Below are 24,244 nucleotides of genomic sequence, written 5' to 3' on the forward strand. Positions count from 1 at the left end.
TGTATAGAATGTGAACATTTGGAAGCCATGCATACCTTAGTGAACTCATATTTTCCTAAAATCAACGCAGGACTTTACAAAATTACACGAGTAAAATATACACTCAAAGTGCAAGACAGACCAAGGGATTTTAATGCAACAGGTTATACAAGTTTACTGATATGGTTTCAGATACCACATTGCATGATATCTGAAGTGTGTGTGTGTGTGTGTGTGTGTGTGTGTGTGTAAGACAGTGAGAGACAGACAGAGAAAGCAAATGTGGCAAAATGTTAACTGAGAAACTGGAGAAAGGTATCTGGGTGCTCACTGCACCATTCAATTTTTCTGTAAATTTGAAGTTGTTCAAAATAAAAAAGATGGAGATAAAAATGAGGTTGGAAAGAGTATAAGCAGTCAAGACTTTATCCTGTAAGAAATGAAAAACTACCCCAAGTTTCCGTGCGGGGAAGAGACGAGCTAAAAGCAGAGCTCGGATCTTACGATCTGGTGGCAATGCACAGAGGGGACCAGATGCGGCGAGAGTTCAAACACCCGTGCCCTACCCGCAACACGCCACTGCTCCGTTGTCACATAATCTGTGCCCTGAGGACACAGAGCTTGCCGTTAGTGTTAACTGTCCTCGAGACGGGGAGGTATCCACTTCTGTAGAACAAACAGTTACTTTGATGTCCCACAGTATTCATGTTTATGTGCTCTTTCAGACAAAAATGTGCCCTTCCCTACTCAGACCTTACACGGTTTGTAGGAAGGGCTGCAGTGGTGCAAGCAAACATGGCAGCTCCGATGATGAACCAGTGCCCCTATATTCTGCTCCCTGGTGGGGCTTTGTTTCACATGAGGAGCAGTGACTCTCAACATCTACTCATTAAGCTAAACTGGCCAAGTGACTTCTGGAAGCCACGTCCACTGTCAGCTTTTCTGCCTGAAAAAAGAGAAATAACGTTGACTTTCTCCTCTGATACAACGCCACTATGAGCATGTCAAACAATTTTGAGCAAAGAATAAATACTGGCCAATACAGGTGAAAAGAGAGTCCCATGGAGAACAAGAGCTTTGAAGAGTCTAGGGATCACGATGATTATTTCTCTTCTATTTCTTTTGTATTCCTATGCCCTTCACTTCTAAATTAATGCTTTGAAGAGAAGGAGGTAATGAAATCAGACCCATTTTACTCCTTGGGCACACATATTCAATTAATACTGTTCTAGAAGGTCCAGCCAAAATAATTATAAAGTCATGTAACACTGCAAGTGAGAAATATTGCTATTTTTCACATGATATACTACTGAGAAGACCTAAAAGATCTGATAAGAACAATTAGGACTATTAAAGAGAAAACTGATGACTTTTAAAAACAGAGACATCAATAGCTTTCCTGAATATTAGCAAAGATCTGTTAGAAAATATAATGAAAGTCAAGGTCCCACAGCAACAATAATAAATAAAAAATACTTAGAATTAAAGAAAATGCAAATTTGTGGTACCAGGGGGGAAAGGTGGGAGAGGGATAAATTGGGAGATTGGGATTGACATATACAGACTACTTTATGTGGAAGAGATAACTAATAAGAACCTAATGAATAGCACAGAAAACTCTATCCAATACTCTGTAAGGCTCTATTTGGGAATAGAATCTAAATAAGAGTGGATATATGTGTATGTAAAACTGACTCACTTTGCTGTACAGCAGAAACTAACACAACATTGTAAATCAACTATACGCCAATAAAAAAATTAATTTAAAAAACTTTTTTAAATTTTAGGGACTTCCCTCGTGGCCCAGTGGTTAAGACTCCGTGCTCCCAATGCAGGGCACTAGGGTTCGATCCCTGGTCAGGGAACTAGATCCAGTGTGCCGCAACTAAAGATCCTGCATGCTGCAACTAAAAAAAAAAAAAAGAGAGAGAGAAAAGATCCACATGCCACAACTAAGACCCAGCGCAGCCGAATAAATAAACACATATTTTTAAAAATAAATATTTTAAAATAATTTTAAATAAAAATATTTAAATATTAAAAAATAAAGGAAATGCACAGCAACTATGCAAGAACTTTGTAAAATGTCACCAATGAAGAACAGGTTTTACTTTAAAGATACACCACATTCATTGAGGGAAAGACTAACACACTGCAAAGATGGCAATTCTTTCCAAAGTCATTTCCATTTTGAATCACAATCAAAATTTCAAAAGATTTTATTTTTAATTGGCCATGGGTAGGGGTAGGGTGGGATCAAGAAGGACAAGAGGAGACGTGATAAAGTGATTCTAAAAATGAGTTTTAAAGTACACAAGAGCCAGAAAAGCCAGGAATATTCTAAAAAAGAACAACGAAGAAAGAGTACAACCTATAGTAACAGATAAAATGTGTCACAAATCTCTAGTAATAAAGACACTGCAGTATTAGCAAAACAAATAAAAAGTATATCAAAGAATGTCCTTGATCACACATCAGTATTTTTAAGAGTCTAGTACATGACAAGGGTGACAGGTGAAATGGGTAGGGGAAGACATAGATTGTTCAATGAATACTAGGACGACCAGGTTGGTCCCGAGGAAAAAACTGTTATATTCCTTGTTGCTCTACTAACAACAAAACAAATTCCATAAAAGAAAACTAAAACGATAAAAGAAACAAACAGGCAAGTATCTCTAAGCTCTTGAGGTCGGGAAGTTTCACTGCTTAACTGAAAGATGAAATCCTGAAAGCCAGCCGGCAGGACACCATGGAGCTGGAACTCATACTCAGAGCACTGACCTTAGGTGCTGAGGCTGGAAGCTGCGGCAGCCTCTTTAGGGGGCTGTTCAGCAAAGCAGGAAAATGAAAACAAGCCCATTTTCTTTTCCAATTCAAAGGATTTTACCCTATAAAGGTAATCCCAAAAAGTAAGAAAATACCCATTTCTCAAGGATATTAGAGAAGAGTTGTTATAATGGTGAAAAATGAAAATAACTCAGATGTCCATCACGGGGATGAATTAAAATAAATTATGGTATATACCCTCAGCAGAATACCTGGCAGTGATCAAAACTGACAATAGAGATCTATACTTATGGATATGAAGTTATGTCTAAGACACAGCAGCAAGTGGAAAAAAACAAAAAGGATGGGAAGGCAAAACCCAGGGTGATTTCCTAAATGACTTAAGGTACTTCCAACAAAAGCCAAAAGGTAGGGAGCTCTAAACCTCAGCTTCCATATTTGCGCCTTCCCTCTGGCCCAAGCCACAGTCTCTTCCAGGTGACTCAGTCTCTCAGTCTATAAAATGGGGATAAAAAACACCAGAACCACTATCGTCCCCTCCACTGCCCCCAGGGCACTCTGAGGATTAATCAGCTGGTATCTGTGAAGGGTGCTGCTGTACTGAGCTATTACAGAAAATTTTCCATCAGGCTCATCGGCTCTTCAAAGTTCTTAAGGAAAACTAAAGAAGTTTTCATGAAATGCCCCAAAGACAAGCAAGCCTGGTAATAATGAACCAGGAGAAACACTGGCAACCTCCCCTGCTCCCCCAGCCCCGAATCAGGCACTGAGGCAGAGTCGGGGTTTCATCAGCACTCCCCCAGGATGAGGTTAGTGCACACCACGCCTCTGGCCCAAGACGACAATTATCACACTGTAACCAGCATCCCCAGGGCTCCTTATTAGTATAGTAGAAACCCGTCCTGCCGTCACAGGGACCACAGAGACTGGGAGCCTAAAAGGATCACATGTGTCTCAGCACTCCCCCACCCCCCAAGTCACCAAAGAGCACATCCCCTAATGAGGGGTACAGGAACAGATGGGCAGGCTCCCCTCTGCCACGTGGCAGCCTATCCTGTGGAATTCTGACTGCAGCTGCCAAGCTCTGAGAATATCTAGAGAGAAAATGTAGCAGCTTCCAGAGGGGCAGGGCATGAACAATGCCCCAAACTCCAGCCAGAGGTACAGAAAGACAGAGGTTAAGCCACTAAAACGGGCAGACAGGACACAGTGCCAATCTCTGTCATTCACATAAACCCCAACACTGCCTGACGGCATAAAAGGGACCCTGCCAACAGCAGTGAACACTGGCAGGGGACCCCTGTATGGAGAAGGTTGCCTGTGAGCCATCCCTTTTGCCCAGTGCTCTGCGAAATGTCCACCCTTCCCAAGTGCCAGCCCAACAAGCTGTAATGCTTTGTCCTGGGGAGTCTGTGCCGTGCACTCTCGAAAATTATTCCACTTTCTTCCTTCCCCTAATTCCTGTGTCTCTCTTTCTCCGTCTGTCTCATCCTGTCTCTCAAATCTGTTCCTGTGAGTCCCAGAGGGCCAGAATGAAGCAAGTTCTACTATTCTGATGCAATGCCCAGCCACAGGTGACGCCGGGCTCTTCTGAAAAGCTAATGAACGGGCAACAGCAGCTTGTGTGCTTCTTGACAGCACACAGGTGCTGATAAATATCGACCTCCAGGGTATTCCCAGTAAACACAGCCCCAGCCCTGCACCCACACGAGCATGAGCACAAGCACACGCGCGCACACACACACACACACATGCACGCACAGGCACACACACGCACAGGCACACACTCACACCTTCCCAGCTCTGCTCTCGCACCTCAAAAACAAACTAGTTAACTATTCTCTTCCCTGAGGATTAGAGCTCTAATTTCAAACACACAGCTCCCTGGCTTGTCTCACACATACAGCATATTCTGATAGGTTAAATGCTGCCGTTTAATTACTGTAATGAGAGGTGCTTTTTTTGGGTTTCCTTAAAGATTGATTTTTCCCTGTCTTGTTTTACACTGAAAATCATTTTTAACATGTTTTTCTCTGTCATTTTCCCCATCCTTCTCCCCACTATGTACATAGGGAAGAAAGAAGGAGGAAGGCTCTTTAGGTCAATGTCTTGAAGACTCTACCAGAGGTGAATGGATAACAATACCAAGGGTCCAAACCATTCATTTTACATTTTTTAAATTTAATATTTATTTAAAGTTTTTAATAATAATTTTTAAAAAGGCAGAAGGAAGAGGCGAAAGCCACCAAAGCGAACTGCTATAGCGAGGGTCTCAGCCAGAAATGGTCAATGAGAGATGAGGTAGGGCTGGTGTAAGTTGTTGGGGGAGGCAGTCAGTCCTGCAGGTGGTTTTAATGAGGAGGCGGGAGGGGTGAGGCCCAGAGATGCTCAGCATGTGCTTTAAAGCGGCCCCAAATCAAGCAAGGAGGCTGTTTTCCGTGGAAAGGCTAGACAAATGAGCAAGGCGCCTACAGAGAAGAAATCTGCTTTCAGATATACTTAAAAGTATACAACCTATATGCTTTTCAAAACTGCAGATCACAATTCAGTGTCAACACAAATAGACTTTGGCCCCAGGCATGGAACCGGATGGAGCTGCAAGGGCGTCTAAGGCCGCAGCCCTTGGGAAGGAAGACTTTTCCAGCTACAGTGCCTGAGAGCCCTATAGGAGAGCTGGACCGGCGCCAGAGGAGGAGACTGAAGAAGCAAAATGCTCTTCTCCACCCCTCTTACAGGTGACCTGGAAATTAGTAACATCTCCCAGGAAGTCGTTTCATGTACTAATCAGATCTTTTTCACCCTCTCTCCTGTTGGAGCTTCTGACCGCTGGGCTCTCTGCCTTAACTCCACACCTTTTTACCCCTCTGACTCATCGATCTGTGACAGTTAAGGTACCAAGAAGGCCACCTGCTACCAGAAAACCAAGGCGCCTGCAGGGTCAGGTCATTGTAACCACCATGTCATCCAGCGTGCGGGGAGCCCCTGGAGGCCACATCAGCAAAGCCACCTGTCACGAACGAAAAGATCAGAGGGAATACATACAAACATGACAGAAATGGACGAACTCAGAGAAGAGCAAATAAGGAGTAGGTGACGGGGGGGGGGGGGGAGAAGGGGCTTTCAGGAGGATGTTTTCAGGGGCAAGTGGGAGCAGCAGCCCACGATGACCATGGTCCAATTCAGTGGGACCCTCTTCTTGGCAGGAGAGGCAGGTTTCACCAGGAAGCAGTGACAGGCTTCTCACCGAGAAGCCATTTCCAGATAAAATAACACTTGCTTCACAAATGCCATCTTCTCTTTCTTTAGAAAGTCTCAGATTTCAGTGAAACCACTTAATGTCTATGGGGAGGGAGTAAGCCTACCAGTCACCCTGTGGAAGCAACTCTGAGAGCCAGGGGACCTACATGGCATAGCTTGATGATGACAGTGGCACAGACTGACTGTGGTGCTCCAGCCGCAGAATCCCTGGCCACATCACAGGGGTCTACAGGACTTCCCTTCCAGGCCTCCTTCCCTCACGCCATCTGACTCTGGGCCCAGTACTCTTCCCACTCTTTCACTTGCTCTCCTCCAGGCCAGCTCGCCAGGCCCGGATTCCTCCCTCTCCTTCATTCCTTGATTCTATTCAGCCACAAATTCCTGCAGATTCTACTTCCTCACTCTCCCTAATTCATCATCCTCTCCATCCTCACAACTGCCCTTCTCACCTGGATTCTTGCAGTGAACTCCTAACTGCCCACCCTACCCAAAGAGCAAGCTTCCTGAAACACAAATAGGATCCATTACTACACCACATAAAACTCTTCAATGGCTTCCCCGCTGTCCACACAATAAACTCCAAACCCTTGCGTTAACACATGTAAGTTCTGACCCTTGCCTACCTCTCCAACTTACTAGCCTGCTTCCTGATTCTCCGGATCACTTCTTCCTTGGAGATTACGTTCCCATCCCACCCTGGCATGGATTAAAGCCACCACCACTCCCCAAACCCTAAAGACTACTAATCCTCTTGCACTCCTATAAGGGTGCCCTCCTCATTTTTCAACGCTTCCCTGCTGGTCCTCCTCACCCACCACGAAACTGATCACTCCCTCTTCTGGGCCTCTATACCAATACCTATCACAGCCCCTGTAACATTTTATCACCCACCCTACACTTGTTTGCATACCACGGAATCTCACTAGACTTCTGATTTAAACCTTATTTTTGTAATTTCAGTGTTAGCATAAATGTTGGGACGTGAAGAAAATGTACATTTAATAAATGGTCAGTAAATGGATGGATGGATGGATGATTTTTCCACCGTATCATATTGCCTCTGTATGCAAAATTGTCTGGGAACCAGCAATTTATACAAACACATGTGTAGGTATGTAGATAATAGATATATGAAAAGGAGAGATAAACTCAAAGCAAATGATTCTAAAAAGCAGATAACTTAAAAACTCTGACGTCTCACTTTAAATATGCACTACAACTTCCTGATTGTGCTTCTGTTAGACTAACATTAAAATTAGTTTGCCGCGTGATCCCACACTGGTTAGAGAGGGAGCAGAGCTACAGAGAATTAAACGAAAACTGGTTTAAGATTAAACTTTTGCAATGAATATTCACAAGTGAATAGCTGAGAACTAACTGTACCTGTATACTCTTGGTTCAGCATGAAATCCTTTTAAACAAATACCTACCATTCCCTCAAAACAAACAGTAATCATGGTAAGTCCTTGTGAGCATTCAGCATACATGATATACATTAACTGCCCTGGAAACACCTGGAAATAATCTCAAGGCCAAACCTGTGCCACTGGGGCAAGGCTTCCTAATGTGCCAGACTCCAGCGTTCTGTGCGCTGACATCCGAACTGAGGGAGGTGAGCGCTGTTCTGTGGAGGTCCGACTCCTGAGAGTGGATCTTAAAGGTGAGGCTCGGCAGCTCAGGAGACAGTCGATTTAATCTGGTTAACATCGTAAAAAGGGACATTTCCACATGGACAGCAAGGACATGAATATCACGTGTGTATGGCAGAATTATAAACGCATTTTTGGCGAAATTCAATAAAGCTGATTCTACTGCATAAGGTCAGCAATTTACTATAAAAATGATATGATTGCAATTTTTAATATAACCCATGTATTTGCTGCAAGATGCTCTAGAAGACTGTGTAATGTAACCATTCGACCTCTCCGCCGTTGCAGAGATAGCCCTATTTACCCTTTCCTGTCCTGATAAAAGGCTCTGTACAGAACACCAGAGTCAACGGCATTCTCTAACAGAACCGTCCTCCACAAGCCCAGGCCTTCCTCTTCCCAAACATCGGGATGGACTCTGTGGGTTGTGCCCTTGTGGAAGGCAGCAAGAAGAAAACCTCCAGAACTAAATAAAACTAAAATTAAATTCATCTCCTATTCCTGATAATAGAAATGTCTATGAAATGGCGTGGGCAAAATAATTTCATTTTTAATAATATGATTCTTCAGGGAGAGCACCCTGGTCCACATGAGCAGATGGTGCATTGAAATTCAATGACTCGGTGATGACAGAGACCCGTTCCTCAAATATGGTGGACTTCCGTAAATCTCCATGCTCACTTGCACATTTTTTGAGGAAATAACTTGGTTACTGTGAAGATTAAATGAGCAAATGCATGTGAGAATGCTTTTAAATTATAAAGCAGAATACATATGCTGGTGGTTATTATAAAGTCTGTATCTATCATCTCAGGCTTGCTTATAAATTACAGTAACTGTATTACTAAGTAGTTCCTACTGTCTCATCACCAAGTTCTCTGAGGGCATGGACCACTTGTGTCCCAACTGCACTTAGCACAGCGCTCAGCAGACAGCAGACTAGGAATGCATGGTAAATACAGCTGAACTTGGTAACTGATGATACAAAAGATTCCAGATTGGGGGATATGAAACTCCAACAGAACCTTTTTTTTTCCAATGGCATCTCCAGATGGAAGCTGCTGAGGGGTCCGTCTTCTTTTCACTCACAACTACAGTCTCAGCATGGGTTCCTAGATCAAGTCAACCTCCTTTCCTTCCTTGGAGTCTTTGAGCTGGCTCAAAGAATATTGGCTCCCAATATTCTCTGTCCTAGCACCTTGCTTACTTGTAACAATTTTGCACATTTCACATTTCTGGGGGAGTCTGTCTCTACCCCAGAATGCTGTTTTATTACCATTTATAGTTTCAGTCCCAGGACCAGCACAGTAAAAAAAATATGCACTCAATAAATACTTGGATGGATGAACGAATGAATGGTAAAACTCTTTCAAAATCAGGTATTACGGGCTTCCAGAGAACAGTGCTATTTTCTGTTATTTTTATTTTAGTACTTAGTCTCCTCTTTCCAGGGCTGCGTAAAGGACAGCCTTTGAAAAAAAAAAAAAGTAAATACCAGAAATGAACTCAAAAGAGGTCATCATGAAACTCCGTATTTACTCTCTTCCAATTACATTCTGTACAAATTAGCTCCGTTTGTAAAAGTTAAACTGATTTTTTAAACTGCCTCTTCTTCAAACTCAACCTGTGTTCTTTCGGCCAAGACCCCAAAATTTGCAATTAGAATAATTTAATTGACAATTCTGTTTGTGACTCACAAAGCAGAAGAGGGTATGGCTTTGTTCTTCAGCTTCACAGGTTCACCACTGTTGGTGGCAAAATATTTTTCTTGTTGGTTAAGAGTACAGATCCAGCTTGAAGCCAAAAACAGAGTGCAAGAGAGTCCCATTCCTATGCACTGTAGGTTTCACTGAAAAGATGACATTTATGTGGTTGTGATATTTAATTTATCACCGGGGGTCATGATTTTTTTCCCCTGAAATGCCATGATAAGGAAAACTTCAACTTTATGAATGAAAGCCTTTGCAATCATTTAACAAACTGAAAATCTACACAAAATTTAAAGACCACCATACTGCTAAAGACAATCTACTCAACAATCTAATTACAGAAAGATTACTTTAAAGGGCTTTAAATCTAAAAAGAATCATTAACAGTAAGAGACTAGAGCACTCCCAAGTCTTCTGACTGATGAAAGGGGTGAGATCTGAGAAGACCAGCTCCTATCAGAATGTTTTAGAAACCAAACACAGGTCTGTTTAAAGTTGGAATGGAAAAATCAGTACAGTCATTCAGTTCTTAGCGCAATTTAAATATAAGCTGGTGTGTGTGTGTGTGCATGTGTGTGTAAAAAGAGAGAGAGAGAGAACGAGAGCCCCATCACTCTACTTACTGAAGACCTTTAGTGAGTTACCTCTACTTCAAAAATGGAAAGAACATAAAGCTGTTGACTGACCAACCCAGCCAAGTCTACAATGAAAAGTACATTTAAAATAAGAGCACGCTGGGCTTCCCTGGTGACACAGTGGTTGAGAGTCCGCCTGCTGATGCAGGGGACGTGGGTTCGTGCCCCGGTCTGGGAAGATCCCACATGCCGTGGAGCGGCTGGGCCCGTGAGCCATGGCCGCTGAGCCTGCGCGTCCGGAGCCTGTGCTCCACAACGGGAGAGGCCACAACAGTGAGAGGCCCGCGCACCGCAAAAAAAAAATAATAATAATAAATAAATAAAAATAAAATAAAAGCACGCTAACTTATGCTCCACAAATCACATACTCTAATACACACACACACACCAAAAAAAAAAAAAAAATTTAAAATAAAAGCACGCTAACTTATTCTCCACAAATCACATACTCTAATACACACACAGCAGCAGCAGCAGATAAATTTATTTTTATAAGGCATAGACTCAAAAATGTAAATATAACAATGGATTAGTGAATGACTACTATCCAGAGTTAATTAAAAATCCTTCTAATTATAGTCCAATCAACATAAAATATTTTTCAGTAGATGGCCTTAAGTTCTACCTTGTGCTAAGTTTCAGAAGTCCCTCCCTACTTCCAACATTTTCCAGCAGCTCCAACAGACCCACGTCTCACGTAGTCCCTCTGGTGAAAACTCCCTTGCCTACCCTTAGCAGACAAATCTCATTAGAAGAACTTGCATCCCCAAGTGAGGCCAGAAAGGAGGGATAAGTATTCTTAAAATCATCTCAGAAGGCCAGTGGTGATACAGAACACATCAATATTTATCTCTGGAACAAACTGGAGATACATCACTACTGCTTTTCTTAACAATTAAAGGCCCAGCTCTTCTCGAAAACAACAAAAACAGTTAACTAAAAAAGTATCCTTTCCTCCTATATATACACAGTTTGCTCTGTGGTGAATGAAATACTTTATATTTACACATAAACCACTGCCACCTGCTTCCAGACTGAAAACACGAACTCTCTTTTGGCTGACTCTTTCTGTTAGCATCGTTTGCAGCAAAATGAATGCTTCCCTCATTTTGTAGGCTGTTATCGAAACGGCTTGAAAAATACCAAGTTAAGCCTTCAGTAAGAAAGAGGCTTGTGATATAAATGTGCTGGTACCCTGTTTGGGGGCAATTATGTTGCATTTGTGAATCTTTTTTCTCCTATGGATTCCTCTGATAGCACTCAGCATCCACTCCCACCTCTTTCTAGTGGGACTTCTGATACCAGAGGCTGGAACACTAACAGCAACACTTCCCAGACTCCTCGGCTACTAGAACTCTGGCTGGGAATTAGGTGCACTCACAGGTGATTCAGAAAGTGGAAATGAGGCAAAAGACCTGTACATGCTGCATTTGAGGTTGCAAACACCAGGACATTGTCAAGCAAATACTAGAAACACCAAGGTTTCCTACTACAGTGTCCAATCTCTAGCCTCCAGCTTCGTTCATGAGGGTCAAGAGGCAATTCTGTCAGAGGTAGAAGCTAAGTTCATATTCCAAAGTCCTGTCGCTGTTTTTACGGATGTCAGGACACAATGACTGCAGTGGTGGCAGCAGTGACTTCCTGATCCCTGGAACACAGCAAAAAGGGTGTGCTCTTGAACTCAAAAGTTCCAAGTGGTAGCCTCCTAATTCCCTACTTTCCTGGCCGAGCAGAGGGAGCAGCTTTCCCAGCAAGTTAGTCCTTCAGTGTTCTGGAAGTCACTCCTGGAGGCGTGGCCTTGTGTCCGCTCCTCCGGCCCTTTCATAAGGGAGTAAATGCCTAACTTCTTACATTAAATTCCCCTCTGCTCAGAACTCCTAGAGGTTCCTGTTGCATGAATTTTTATGATACCAACAGGTTTACCTTTTTTTTTTTTTTTTTTTTTTTTTTTTTTTGCGGTACACGGGCCTCTCACTGTTGTGGCCTCTCCCGTTGCGGAGCACAGGCTCCGGATGCGCAGGCCCAGCGGCCATGGCTCACGGGCCCAGCCGCTCTGCGACATGTGGGATCTTCCCGGACCGGGGCACGAACCCGTGTCCCCTGAATCGGCAAGCGGACTCTCAACCACTGCGCCACCAGGGAAGCCCGCAGGTTTAACTTTCAATAGCCAAAACCTGGAAGCAACTCAAATGTCCATCAACAGGTGAATGGACAAACTGTAGGATACCCAAACAAGGGGATACTACTCAGCAAGAAAAAGTAATGAACCACTAACACATGTAATAACATGGATGAATCTCAAAATAATCATGCTGAGTTAAAAACAAAAAAAGCCAGACCAAAAAAGGGATACATACCACACAAGTCCATTTATATAAAGTTCTAGAAAATGCAAGCTAGTCTACAGTGAGAGAAAGCAGATCAGTGTTCGCCTGGGAACCAGAGTTTTGGGGGGTGGGGGGAAGAAGAGAACAAAGGGGCATGAGGAAACATCTGGGGGGTGATCAGTATGTCCTTTTTTTTTTTTGCCACACCGCATGGCATGCAAGATCTTAGATCTCTGACCAGGGATCGAACCCGCACCCCCTGCAGTGGAAGCACGAAGTCTTAACCACTGGACCGCCAGGGAAGTCCCAGTGTGTTCATTTTCTTGATTACAACAATGGTTTCACAGGTACATATACACAGGTCAAGTTTTTTTAATTGTACAAATTAAACATGTATAGTTTATTGTATGTCAGTTACACATCAATAAAGCCTCTTAACACAATGTAACAACCCTGAGGGTCACCTTCAGTCCCATCTCCTCACCTCACACATCCCATCTACTACTGAGCATGGCTTACTCTTTTTTTCTACCATGTCTGTGGTTCTGTCCTTCCTTTCCAGAAAGCAGATTGTATAGTTCAAAGAATTCTAGTCAGACGACTTGGTCCTAGTTCTATTTCTGCCATTAATTTGCACTACTTAAACTTTCTGTGCCTCAGTTTCCTCATCTGTAAAATGGGAGATTTAAATCATGTAGTCATTCATTCAACAAATATCTATTAACCTGCCTATTATCACGGAGAAGTTTACAGTGAAGAAGACATTAACTAATATATGTGTTTTGTAAACCACAAAGTTCTCTACATAAATATGTTGTCATTTCTATTTCCATTTCTACTGCTACTCTCCACACCTAACAAAGGACTTGGCAGGACCTTCCTTGTGGCTGGTCTTATTATCGGCAGGCCAATTCAGTTTAAATACAGAGCCCAGAGTAATGTCCTCAAATAGAGTTTCACAGTTTCAACCGGTTCAGAAAGTGTTCTCAACTATTATTTATAATATTGAGTTCTAACACTGGCTCCTTGCTCACTGCCCATCTCACCAACCTCGGTTCTCTTCTTTTTCGAGGACCCCAAGGGCCAACCCAGCCAACTGCACACGTGTCTCTGCACGAGCCTCCCCTCGCTAATGATGCCCTTCCCACTCCTCTCCGACCATCTACACCCACTGCCTCCCTCAATGTCTAGGTCAAAACTGAGCGCTGCTGACCTAAGTAACTTTGAAAAAACAGTGTTTTCACTGGATTCAATAAGACTAAAGACAAAGGAACTGCATATAAACACTGTTTATATAAACACTAGAGTATTGGGTAGAGGCCTATGGGATAGCAATTCTGAAACCATTTTACAGGTATGTAGGATTGAACAAATAAACAAACTGTAGACTTAGGGAAAACTGACATCCTTTTGAAACCTTCCCCAGTAAGTGTCTTCTAACTCTCGTCACCCAGTCACTCAACCCTCGTTCATGAGCCCCTGACCCAGGCTGCTATGTCACTGCTGAGGACGCCAGGAGGGTGAGACGTGGTCACCCCCCTTGAGGAGCTCACAGTCCTACCAAGCTTTATACTCCATGGCTCCCTCATCAGATTTTGCTGACTTCTGAGGTACTGCTATGTTTCATGGACAGACATAGATAGGGTTGATAAGCACTCAGCATCCATTCCCACCTCCCAAGGAGCCTCTCGTCTGTAAAACAAGTACCTCATTTTCCTTTCATGAAGCCCTAATGTAATAAATAGTACTCTGCACACGCCAGGCACTGAATAAAGGCTGCCCACGTAACCTATGGCCCAGGACCCACACACATCCAACTACGACAAAAGAAAACTAAGCCATACAGTGGACCCTTGAACAACACGGGTTTGAACTGCGCAAGTCTACTTACATGCGTATTTTTGTCAATACATACTACAGTACTACACAACCTGAGGAGGGCTGAATCCATGGATGCTGAACCTGGATACAGAGGGCAGACTACAGGACTTGAGCTTCCATGGATTCTGGTATCCCTGGCGGGTCCTGGAACCAATCCCTGCTTGGATACTGAGAGATGACAGTCAGCCCTCCATATCCAGTTTCACATCCACAGATTCAACCAACCATGGATGAAAAGTATTCGAGAAAAAAATTCCAGGAAGTTCCAAAAAGCAAAACTTGAATTTGCTGAACACAGGCAACTACATCATTTACATTGTATTGGGTATTATAAGTAAAATTAGAGATGATTTAAAGTATATGGGAGGATGTGTGTAGGGTATATGCAAATACTATGTTATTTTATATAAGAGACTTGAGTATCCTTGGATTTTGATATCCCTGGAGGTCCTGGAACCAATCCCCCATGGATACTGATGAACTGTACTTCATTTGAAAACAGGTACTAACTTTCAAGTTTCTGAAGCTTTCCATTTATTTGAATGTTTATTTTGAATCAAAAATTATATCTATGAGCCCATATCCCTTCAAAAAATGGGATTAAAAAAGGATTCTTCTAGAAAGAAAGCATTTTTCATGTAACCAGTGACCAGAATGTCCCCTCAGAATCCAAATCTGTGCTAAGTGTTAATAATAATTTGTTACACTGTTTTTTTTCTCTTATTAATTTCTGTCTACCTATAGTCATGTTTATATTAGAAAACAGTTTTACTTTCTTGGGGGGGGGACATGATCTCCTGAAATTTTAAGAAAATGCATATGCAAGAATATTCACTGAGGCACTGTTTGAAACAACAAAAGACAGGAATCAACCTGAATGTCCACTAACTTGGGACTGACTCAAACATTAATTATGATACAGGAAGACAATGGAATACTACACAGCCACTGATAAGAATGAAGCAAATCTGTATGTATTAATGTGGAATGAGTGCCAAGATACAATGACAAGCATAAGCTAAAGTGTGAAATATGCTACCACTGTATTTAAAAGGTGTTTATGTTAATAAATATTAACGTGCTTTTATATGGATAGATCTTTGGAATGATACACAAAAACTGTTCATAGCAGCATCCTCTGAGACAGAGGATGGTGGGGGCGACAGGAACGAGAGATGACAGGAAGACTTCTTCTTCACTGTCTATCCTTCTTCGCTGTTTGAATTTTTGAAACCATGTACATATCTTAACTTTTCAAAAAAAAAAAAAAACCTTTAAAAGTGATACTACTGTACATGATGGTGTCGCTTTGCTCTTCTTTGTAATATTGTTCCAGGCACACAAGTTAAGAAAGGAAGAGCTATTCTTCATTTTCAGAGAAAAATCTCAAAACAACTCAGTAAATCTAAAAGAGTTGATTCCCCCTCCAAGCTCCTCAGTGCTACTGTCCCCTCATCGCAGGGTGAAGTGTAGAAACCCACTTGACTCAGCCGTCTGGCAGGGAGCACGTGCTACCAGCTCCCCCTCTGAATGGGGAAGCCACGATGTTCAGCTAGTCTGGCTGCTCTAGCTCTCATCCTGGATGCTGAGAAAAATCTGTGGAGTTAAGACAAGTTTGGATAACAAGGGGAGCAGGAAAATTGATGGGGGGAACACCAGTCAGTGTGATGAATAGGCTGGTCCAGAACAGCAGGTGACGGATATGCAGATGCAAGACTGGCAGGGAAGGAAGACTTCCGTTCACAACAGATGGATGGAGATGCTCAATCATCCTCGGGAACGCGTGCGGCTGCCACACACAGCCCTTTCTGCATCGGCTCCGGCAGCCCTCCCTTGCCTGCAGGGCACGGCCTCCCCGCCAGGGACCCCCTGCACTGGACCCACATCAGGGCAGGGCCGGGCCGGGCCAGGGGAGTGCGAGCGGGCAGCGTTTGAGGAAGATGACACTCAACGGCAGGCTGAACTCTCGGGGACCAACTGCTAGTGGACTTCTTCCCCCGGCTTCCAAAAACACCTGCTTTGTCTCTCTCGGTAGCTCTCACTCCTGAGTAAGGCTTATATGGCCTCAGGGGCTGCCCAAGACGTAGTAATTCCAGTGTTAAAACCAGGACAGTCCTGGGTAAACCAGAACCAATGGTCGTCCTACTTACAGGCCACAGTCCTCCCCTTTTTCTCTCCCTCTTCATCATCAGTGAGGGAGAACCTAGATCGACCCAAGCTCCCAACTGAGCAGAAACCCCACATGGAGGGTCCCAGTTCCCTCCAGTCACCCAAAACTAGCAGAGAGCTAAGACACAGTAAAGAAAACTCGTCCAACCCTGTTCTTTTCTCAAAGAAAAGAACAGGAACGTCTCTTTAAAATGCCCATGATACACAAGGCTCGATGACTCCCGCAAATGCAGGAATGAATCCATATCTTGACGCCACAATCCACATCTCTTTAACAAAGAATCAGAAGGGCCCGACAGCCCCTCACAGAGCCAATACTGTTCTTTCCAGCTCAGCCACAGGAGTTTCTGAGGACGAGGAAATGCCGATCAAGCATGGGGTGGTGGCTGGCAAGCTCTTCGTCCCTCTTCCCCGCCCCCTCCCCGCTATCCGCTGGACCCAAGCTCTAGAAAAAACAGCGTTATAAAAATCCTCTGGCTTTACTAAGACACATTAAAGAATTAATTATAAAGCAAAGCTGAAGGAGAAAATTAATTTTAGAAACACATGAGGTTACAATTTTTTTTTCCTGGAGATGGGGGAGGAAACACAGTTATTTTCGTTTTCATCCTGGGGGCACAAGCTGGGAGCTGTCCAGTCGATAACCTGGCCATCAGAACAAGGTTTGTAATTAAAAGGTCAGTGACCTGGAAAGCCAAGGCCCCACTCCCAGAGCTACTCAGTAATGATGGAGCTATTAAATTAAGACTGTTATGAAATCAATGCTAAAAAAGCTTTCATGGTAACGAGATTCCATTCAAGGACATGCAAACTACCTCATGAAATGGATGTAAATGATAAAAAAGAAAAGTAATAAAAGAGAGTTAAATTGAAATCTGTGTAAGAATTCACTCCCCCTTCAAATACTCCAGTGACAGAAGCCCTTCACCTCCACCCCACTACCAAGGTGAAGACCATCAGGTTTCCTCCTCAAGCTCATTTCCAGCAAGGAGGCAGTTTTGCTACTGGGGGTTCCGCTTCCAGGAACAGAAGAAAGATAAGATCTTGTTTCACCTTTTAGAATAAGAAAGCATGGTGGTGTGTTTTGTTTGTTTCTTTTTCCTTCACCCTCCCCCCACCCCGGACTATTTATTAGATGAGGGAGAATACAGCCCTTTACTTACACACTTGAGAAGGGCACAATAAGCCAAAGGGTCAGCCAGCACCACCCAGGTGCTGAATTACACAAAAAAGCAGATGATGCTCAGCTTTTTTCTAGAACCCTGTTTGGCAACAGATGTATTAGAGGGGGCTAACAGACGACTCTGTCTTCTCCCCACCTCATCTACCTCTTTACCCGACACGAACAGGCATCGCTTCTACCCACCTTATACCCAGCCTGCCAAACGTGTCTGCAAGCAGACTGCCTCCTGCATTCTGTGGTCAGACAGGGTGTCAAGTCAACATAAGCCTACTGACAACAATATCCAAACCTCTAGCTTTCTGGACTGACCCTACTGCTGTTTTTAAGTTACTCCAACCTCCTGGATTGCAGCCTGCTTAAAGCCCCAGATGTGATCCCTGCCTGGCAAGAACTGCTTCTATATATAGACCAGTTCTATGAGGGCTTACACCCCACACACAGGCCAATTATCTTCATGTGTGGTTGACTCTGCAGTTGATGTCATCTGCAGAATCAAGCGGTTGGAAGGAAAACAAAAACACTTATTCTAATACTCTGAAGGTGAACAGCTGCTTTGCTCTTGCATCCAAAAAATTCCCGATAAAAGAAAGAAATGTTGTAAATTACACAAACTGGCAGTAGAAGCTTCAAAGAAAATGATAAATGATTCTAACAACGTCATGTTTCTCATTAATGACTCCATGTTCAGACTTTAAAGCATCCAAAAGAGATCTTGAAGAAACAAAAACAAAAAAACACGAACACAAAAGACCCTTGCAAACCAATGCTCTTCCAACCCTATCCCATCCACTGTCCCCGGCCTCCCCAGCCCCAGACTCAGAGGGCACACATTTAACCTGTCAGTAACAGAGGGGACGAGGCCCCTGCTCGGGGCTGCGGGTTCACAATAAAACAACCTCAGCTGATGCGCCTAAAGTAACCCTCATTTTCCACTGAACTGACATGCACTACAGGGGCCTCAATTTCTATATTAAATATTAAATAATATTAAAAGAAAAACAAAATTGGATTTGCCTTTTCAGGAAAGAGATGTTTATTAAAAAAAAAAAGAAAGAAAGAAAGTTGAGATTATAATTCAAGACAGTGCTCCAATGCAATTCCCCGAAGTGACATTCACTAGGAAAAGCCGAGACTACAGTAGCTGTGAGCTCGCCCGAAGGCAGCGCTCCAACCCACCAGTGCAACGGGTCCTGTGGGGAGACAGGACCGGAGGATGCCAGGACCTTGGTCCCGCCCCTCAAGACACGCTCCGTACCCCCAAAGACCAGTGAGCCAACTCCCTTTCCTTCCCAACTGCTGTCAGGGACAGGGCAGACGCGCTCCTTCACAACAGCCCCTCCTCCCTCAACCCAACCCATCAGCGATGGTGCCAAGCTCCGGGATCGTGTGTGCCTGACCCCAGGAACTGCCGGAAATGTGAAAAGTGAAGTTTAAAGCCACAGAGGGCTCTTCTTCCCCAGATGCCAATCAAACCTTGGAATCCTCTGCCCAGGAAAGGTCCTGCTAGAACTTACCCTATTGGGATGCAACTCGGAAGCAGATGATTACTGACTGAAGCAGCGTTTTAGAGGATAATGGAGATGGGTGATTAAGTCCAGTGACTCTAGGTTTGAGTGTGGGGTAAACTCTCTTTAGAAGAAGAAAGGTAGGATGTCTCTCCAGTTTCCTGCTGCCGAAAATTCTAAAAACTCTAGACCACATTAAGGGTTGGGAAGGAATTCTGCCCGCTCTGTACCAACAAATACCCATCTCTTTCAGGTCTTCGCTCCCATGTCACCCTCCCCGAGGAGACACCTTCTAATCACCCCACTGAGAAGTGCAACCCATTCCCACACAGCACTGGCTGCATCTGCCTTCTCCTGGTAGAACTGAATCTCTGAGAGGGCAGGGATTTTGTCTGTTCTGTTCTCAGCCCAGCGTAAACACTCTTAGTTGAATTAATTAATTGATTGCTGTTTTTTGGCGGTTTTTTTAAGGAGCAACAAATAATAACTGTACAGAACAGTTTCTACAGTAATTATTAGCCAACTAAGTCAAAAGAAGTATTATTTGGCCCAGAGTTTCTCTCTCTTTCTTTTTTTCTCTCCCTCTCCCAGTCAGGGATTTATTAAAATTAAACAGATTAGATGGAGCTCCTGATATTCAAACTGCTCAGCAAAGCCTGCAGTGGGGAAGTGCCGAGCAAACACCAGAGACATTTGTCTCTAAATTGCTCTAAATACCTTCTGCAAATGAAATTCTAACCCAGCTGCGTTTGAGAGAAAATGAGGAATAACTGGTCATTGTCAGTGGAAGAGAAGATCAGGCAGTTATAATACTGCACAATATACTGGGGCGAAGGATCTCTCGGCAACCATAGATTTTGTCTCAGGTTACCCCGGGTCATCAGCACAGCTTTTAGGCTCAGCTTTCCCCAGCTTCAATGCTTTGATGAGAGAGCTGAAATCCCTAAGCTTTTATGATAAATTACTCCCCATAGGTACACATATTTCAAGGAAAAACTCTTTTACAGCATGATGGCTGCAGAGGGGGCCAGCCAACGCACTCCAAATTTTAATAATCTCCTAATCTCCTACTGATGGGGGCAAGCATCACGCCGCCAGGAAGCGCCCAGCACCCCTCATCATCAACTCAGTCACAGGGACCGGCCTTGAGACTGCCTCTAAACAGCTGCCTGTGAATGAAATGCTTGGGCTGATTCTGCCCAAATCCTGCGAGCACAGCCCTGGGACCAGGTTCTGTGGCATCACTTCAGTGGGATACCGTTGAGCAGACCTAAGAAATACCACCAAACCACACTGTCTTCTATTCCAGACACTAATGACTTAAAGCTCAAAACCCAGAATTTGGAGGCCGACATTCCAGTTCCTTAAGGAAAAAGAGTTTTGTTCAGTGGGGGTGGAGAAAACTCACTTCCCTCACTCATGGTATTTAAGGGCCTTTAAACAACTTCCTAGCTTTCCAGAAAATTAAACGTTCAAAGAATGAAAAGTCAGATTTCTTTTTTTTGTTTGATTTGGGTTTTTTTTATATTTCGCAAAAAAAAGAAACATGTCCTAAATTTCAATAAAACCAAAATAGATTCTGTCTGCTTCGGACAATATTGAATTTGTCAAGATCCATTTAATACCTGCTTACAGAAATACCATAAAACCAGTAATTTACCACTTCAATCTGTACATCAGACTGACCCCAAGCTTGACCTTAACCTGACCTTGTGTAGTCATCTCATCTCCCTCGTCCTTCATTTCTTTCTTCCTCATTCTTTACTGAAGCAGCTGACCTCCTAACCTAAAGCCAGCCATTCTGCAGCCAGGGTCATTATCAGAAGAACAGACCAGAAAGCAGGAGTCCTCCCCAGTCTTATCCATGGGCCTCTTCTGCTGCTGAACGCAGCCTGTGCCGGGCTGTCCTGGGCTAAGTTGTTGGCCTTACGTCTGGTGCTCACAATTATTTGAATCCTACCACCTCTGCTCTACTGTAAGGAAAGAAGCTGCATCCTTACCAGGGGGCTCCCCTCACCCCCACCCGTACAACAGTGGGACAGCTATAGGAGATCATTCATCAATACTATGGCTTCCATCCGCCCTGCCCCCAGCCCCTCTGTGCAGGCCACTGCGCAAGGCCATGGGGAACCTGTACCTTTCTTCTTAAGGAATGCTCTCCTGGTTGCAAGTGGGCTATGGCGGACCCGAGAATTCTGTAGAAACTTCACTGCTGTGGCAATCTGGTAGGGGAGATAAAACAGAGAAGAAAAGTAAACGTCAGCAGTCTGCATTTCAAGATTAAAAACCCTACAAGTTTATCCCAGGCCCATAGAAATACGCACAATACTGTGGCCAAATTAACCACTTATTTCTCACATTTAAAATCCGCTTAAATAAAAGACTATGTTGGTTCCCTACCTTCATTGGCTTCCTGTATCTGGTTCTATCAAATCTAATCCCCTCGGCCTAGCTTTTAAGAGCTGCAGTAATCTTTTCCTGTTCTCCCTGTTCAAGCTGATTCTTCACACTCCTCAGCAGGTAGCCCTCCCCTGGCCGTGCTTATCCACGTCCCGACACCTGTGCCCACACGATGCCCTTTTTCTAGAAGGCCTCCCTCTCCTGCCTCTACCTGTGTAAACATTACACACACAGCAGCAGCAGCACAGCCCTTCCACAGGCTGTGTTAACTCCTCGAAGCCTTCCCTAAATAAGCAATCATCTCTGGTCTCCCCACTCTCTTAAATTCTTCAGTGCTTACAGTGTGCACCATGTAACTGAAGACACAGTTGCGCTGTCTTCTAATGTTCAGGCTGCTTCCCCAGCTACGCTGCTAGCGTCTGAAAGGAAGAGACCATGATGTAGAGACAGAGACTGGCAAAGCACTGAGCGTACACTGGCTGGGAAGGCTTCTGTAAGACACAACACACAGAGCCACTCACACTGGTCCCTCTTATGCAATGGAGCTGAATTCTGAAGAGCCCTCAAAGGATAAAGTTTGGGGTTTCATGGCTACAAGCTGGCAGACCGACAGATTATCTACCTACCTCTGGTAATGATATTATTTAATGAAATCTTCCTACGTACGAATGAGCCACGTAGGGGATGGAAGGGAAACTGTTGATGGTATTAACCTTCACATCACTCAGCACACACGAAGCGTGTGCTTGCACGCCGCCTGTCTGCTCTCCACCCTGAACACTAAGTCCAACCTGCCCCCCGATAGGAAAGGGGCCATTGTAAATGACTGGCATTATTTATCTCATCAAAACCAAAAGAATAAAAAAATAAAAACCAAAAGAATGATGTAGTCTCAAGGTACAGGTAAAGTCAACAGGCCCTGCAGTTCACTCATAAGTTGTTGAAAGAAAAAATTTCTAAGGGGCCAAATATAAGGAAGTTTTCTAAGATCCTTCAAACTAAGGGCAGCAGTTGAACAGAGATTCAAACAGAAAGTACTGTGGCTATAAATTGAACACAAGTTACAAATCTCCTCTTCATATTTTATATGAATTTAATCTTGAGACCAGACAGACCTCTCTGGTAACAAAAGATAGGATAAATCAGAAAGAAAGAACTTCGGGGCAATTCTCTTATATACTTTACCTGGGATCCCTCCATGGGAGGCTTGCCTCAGACCCTCTCCCTCAAGGACGGACTCAGGTACCCAGACTGGCAGATTTGGGCCTGTCAGTGATAAGACACACGAGTGCTCCTTGAGACTGCTTAGAATCTGTCCAACACTGCGAGTGTATTACCCACCATCATGAACTGCAGTGACAACCAACCAGTTCTGGACTAGAGAAAAATCGATGTTCAAGATTTTAGAACCCCAAAACTATAATACGCACCCCCAAGCCCCTCGACCAGATCTCCTCAGGTTGCACCGAAATCAAGAAAAATCTGACAAACATCAACAAAACGGATGCATTCTAATGAAGAGATGGGAAGGGGAAAGACAGAAGAGAGAAAAAGGAAAGGGAGTGGGGCGAAGGAGGGAACGGGAGAGGAGAAGAAGAAGGCAGATGGACGAGCAGAGGAGATGGAACAGAAAGGAAGGCGGAAGAAAACGGAAAGGGGATAAGAGCGAAGGGGAAGTGGTGAAGGAGAAAAACAAGAGGAGGAGAGGCCTAGTCACAGTTACACCACCCCAGGCCCCGCGGGGTCAAGGCCAATCTGCACAGCTCAGATGCCTCGGGGTTAATTGTTCTTCACCTGGAGAAAAAGTACACCTTCAATGCACAAGACGATGACGGCATCTGTATCATGTGGCAGGCTCCACACGCCCTGGTACGTGTCCCAGGTGTCAGAGGAACTGTGGACAAGCAGGTCTTAAGCCAGAGATACTGACAGCACAGCTCCTGACATTCACCAGTAGAAGCGTAAACCTTTCCTTCCTCCTTCCAAAATTTTCCATGACAGAGAAAGATAACAGAATCCCACCACTAAAACGCACAGGTTTCACCTTGCTTTTTTAATACAGTCCTTGGTATATGCATTTCTGGTCAGAGAGCAAAGTTCTGATGGTTTTAATGGTGCACTCAATGCAGTGCTTGGCGCATTCCATCAATTTTTTTTAAAAATTGCATCTCTTATTTCTTTAAATACATTAATCAGCCTAGTGTAGGCAAAACGGATCCATCGGACAATGCAATAAACATGAATTATCATCTATCCAACACGCATAATGGCTTAAAAATACATAATAGCAGGTGTAGTTTAAATGATTAGTTATTACACCTGTGGTGGGTCTGATTCAATTGGGAAAAATCATGTTTAATAGGTTAAAAGGTTTAGATCACCATGCTTTCCTTAAAGTGGCTGTAGAGAGGGAATGATGGAGTGCTCTGTCATTAGTAATTCATTTAAGAAAAACGTGGGGGATAGAGCAAAGAACAGCATAAACGAGCGAATCCAATTTAAACATCAGGTAAAGTAGAAAACACCTTTTAAAAAAGCAATATAAATGAATTTGGAAGGGAGGTGAAATTGACGTGTTTATTTTAACGGGAATTTGACAAAGTCCTGGCACACTTCAAACTTGCAAAAATATGAACGATTTCTTTTAAAGTTTCCATTCACTAATTTCAAGCCATATAAAATAAAACTGTCGAACACCTACATAAAGTATATTTGGGGCCTGTTTACATTCCTCTTGATCTTTGTTGGAAAAAGCAGGCGAC

At 43.7% G+C, this 24,244-nt stretch overlaps 1 protein-coding gene across 1 annotated transcript in view; it reads right to left on the reverse strand.

Annotated features, from left to right (window-relative positions):
• The window catches only part of PEX14 (peroxisomal biogenesis factor 14), a 138,590-nt gene that overhangs the window by 65,567 nt on the left and 48,779 nt on the right, over positions 1–24,244 (reverse strand). The window contains exon 3 of the mRNA XM_082858349.1: positions 21,220–21,304. Within this exon, the coding sequence (XP_082714475.1) occupies positions 21,220–21,304 (85 nt within the window). The remainder of the gene's footprint in view (positions 1–21,219; positions 21,305–24,244) is intronic.

The sequence above is a fragment of the Leucopleurus acutus genome, assembly GCF_964270905.1.
Source record: "Leucopleurus acutus genome assembly, chromosome: 2".
In the NCBI taxonomy this organism is placed as follows: Eukaryota; Metazoa; Chordata; class Mammalia; order Artiodactyla; family Delphinidae; genus Leucopleurus; species Leucopleurus acutus.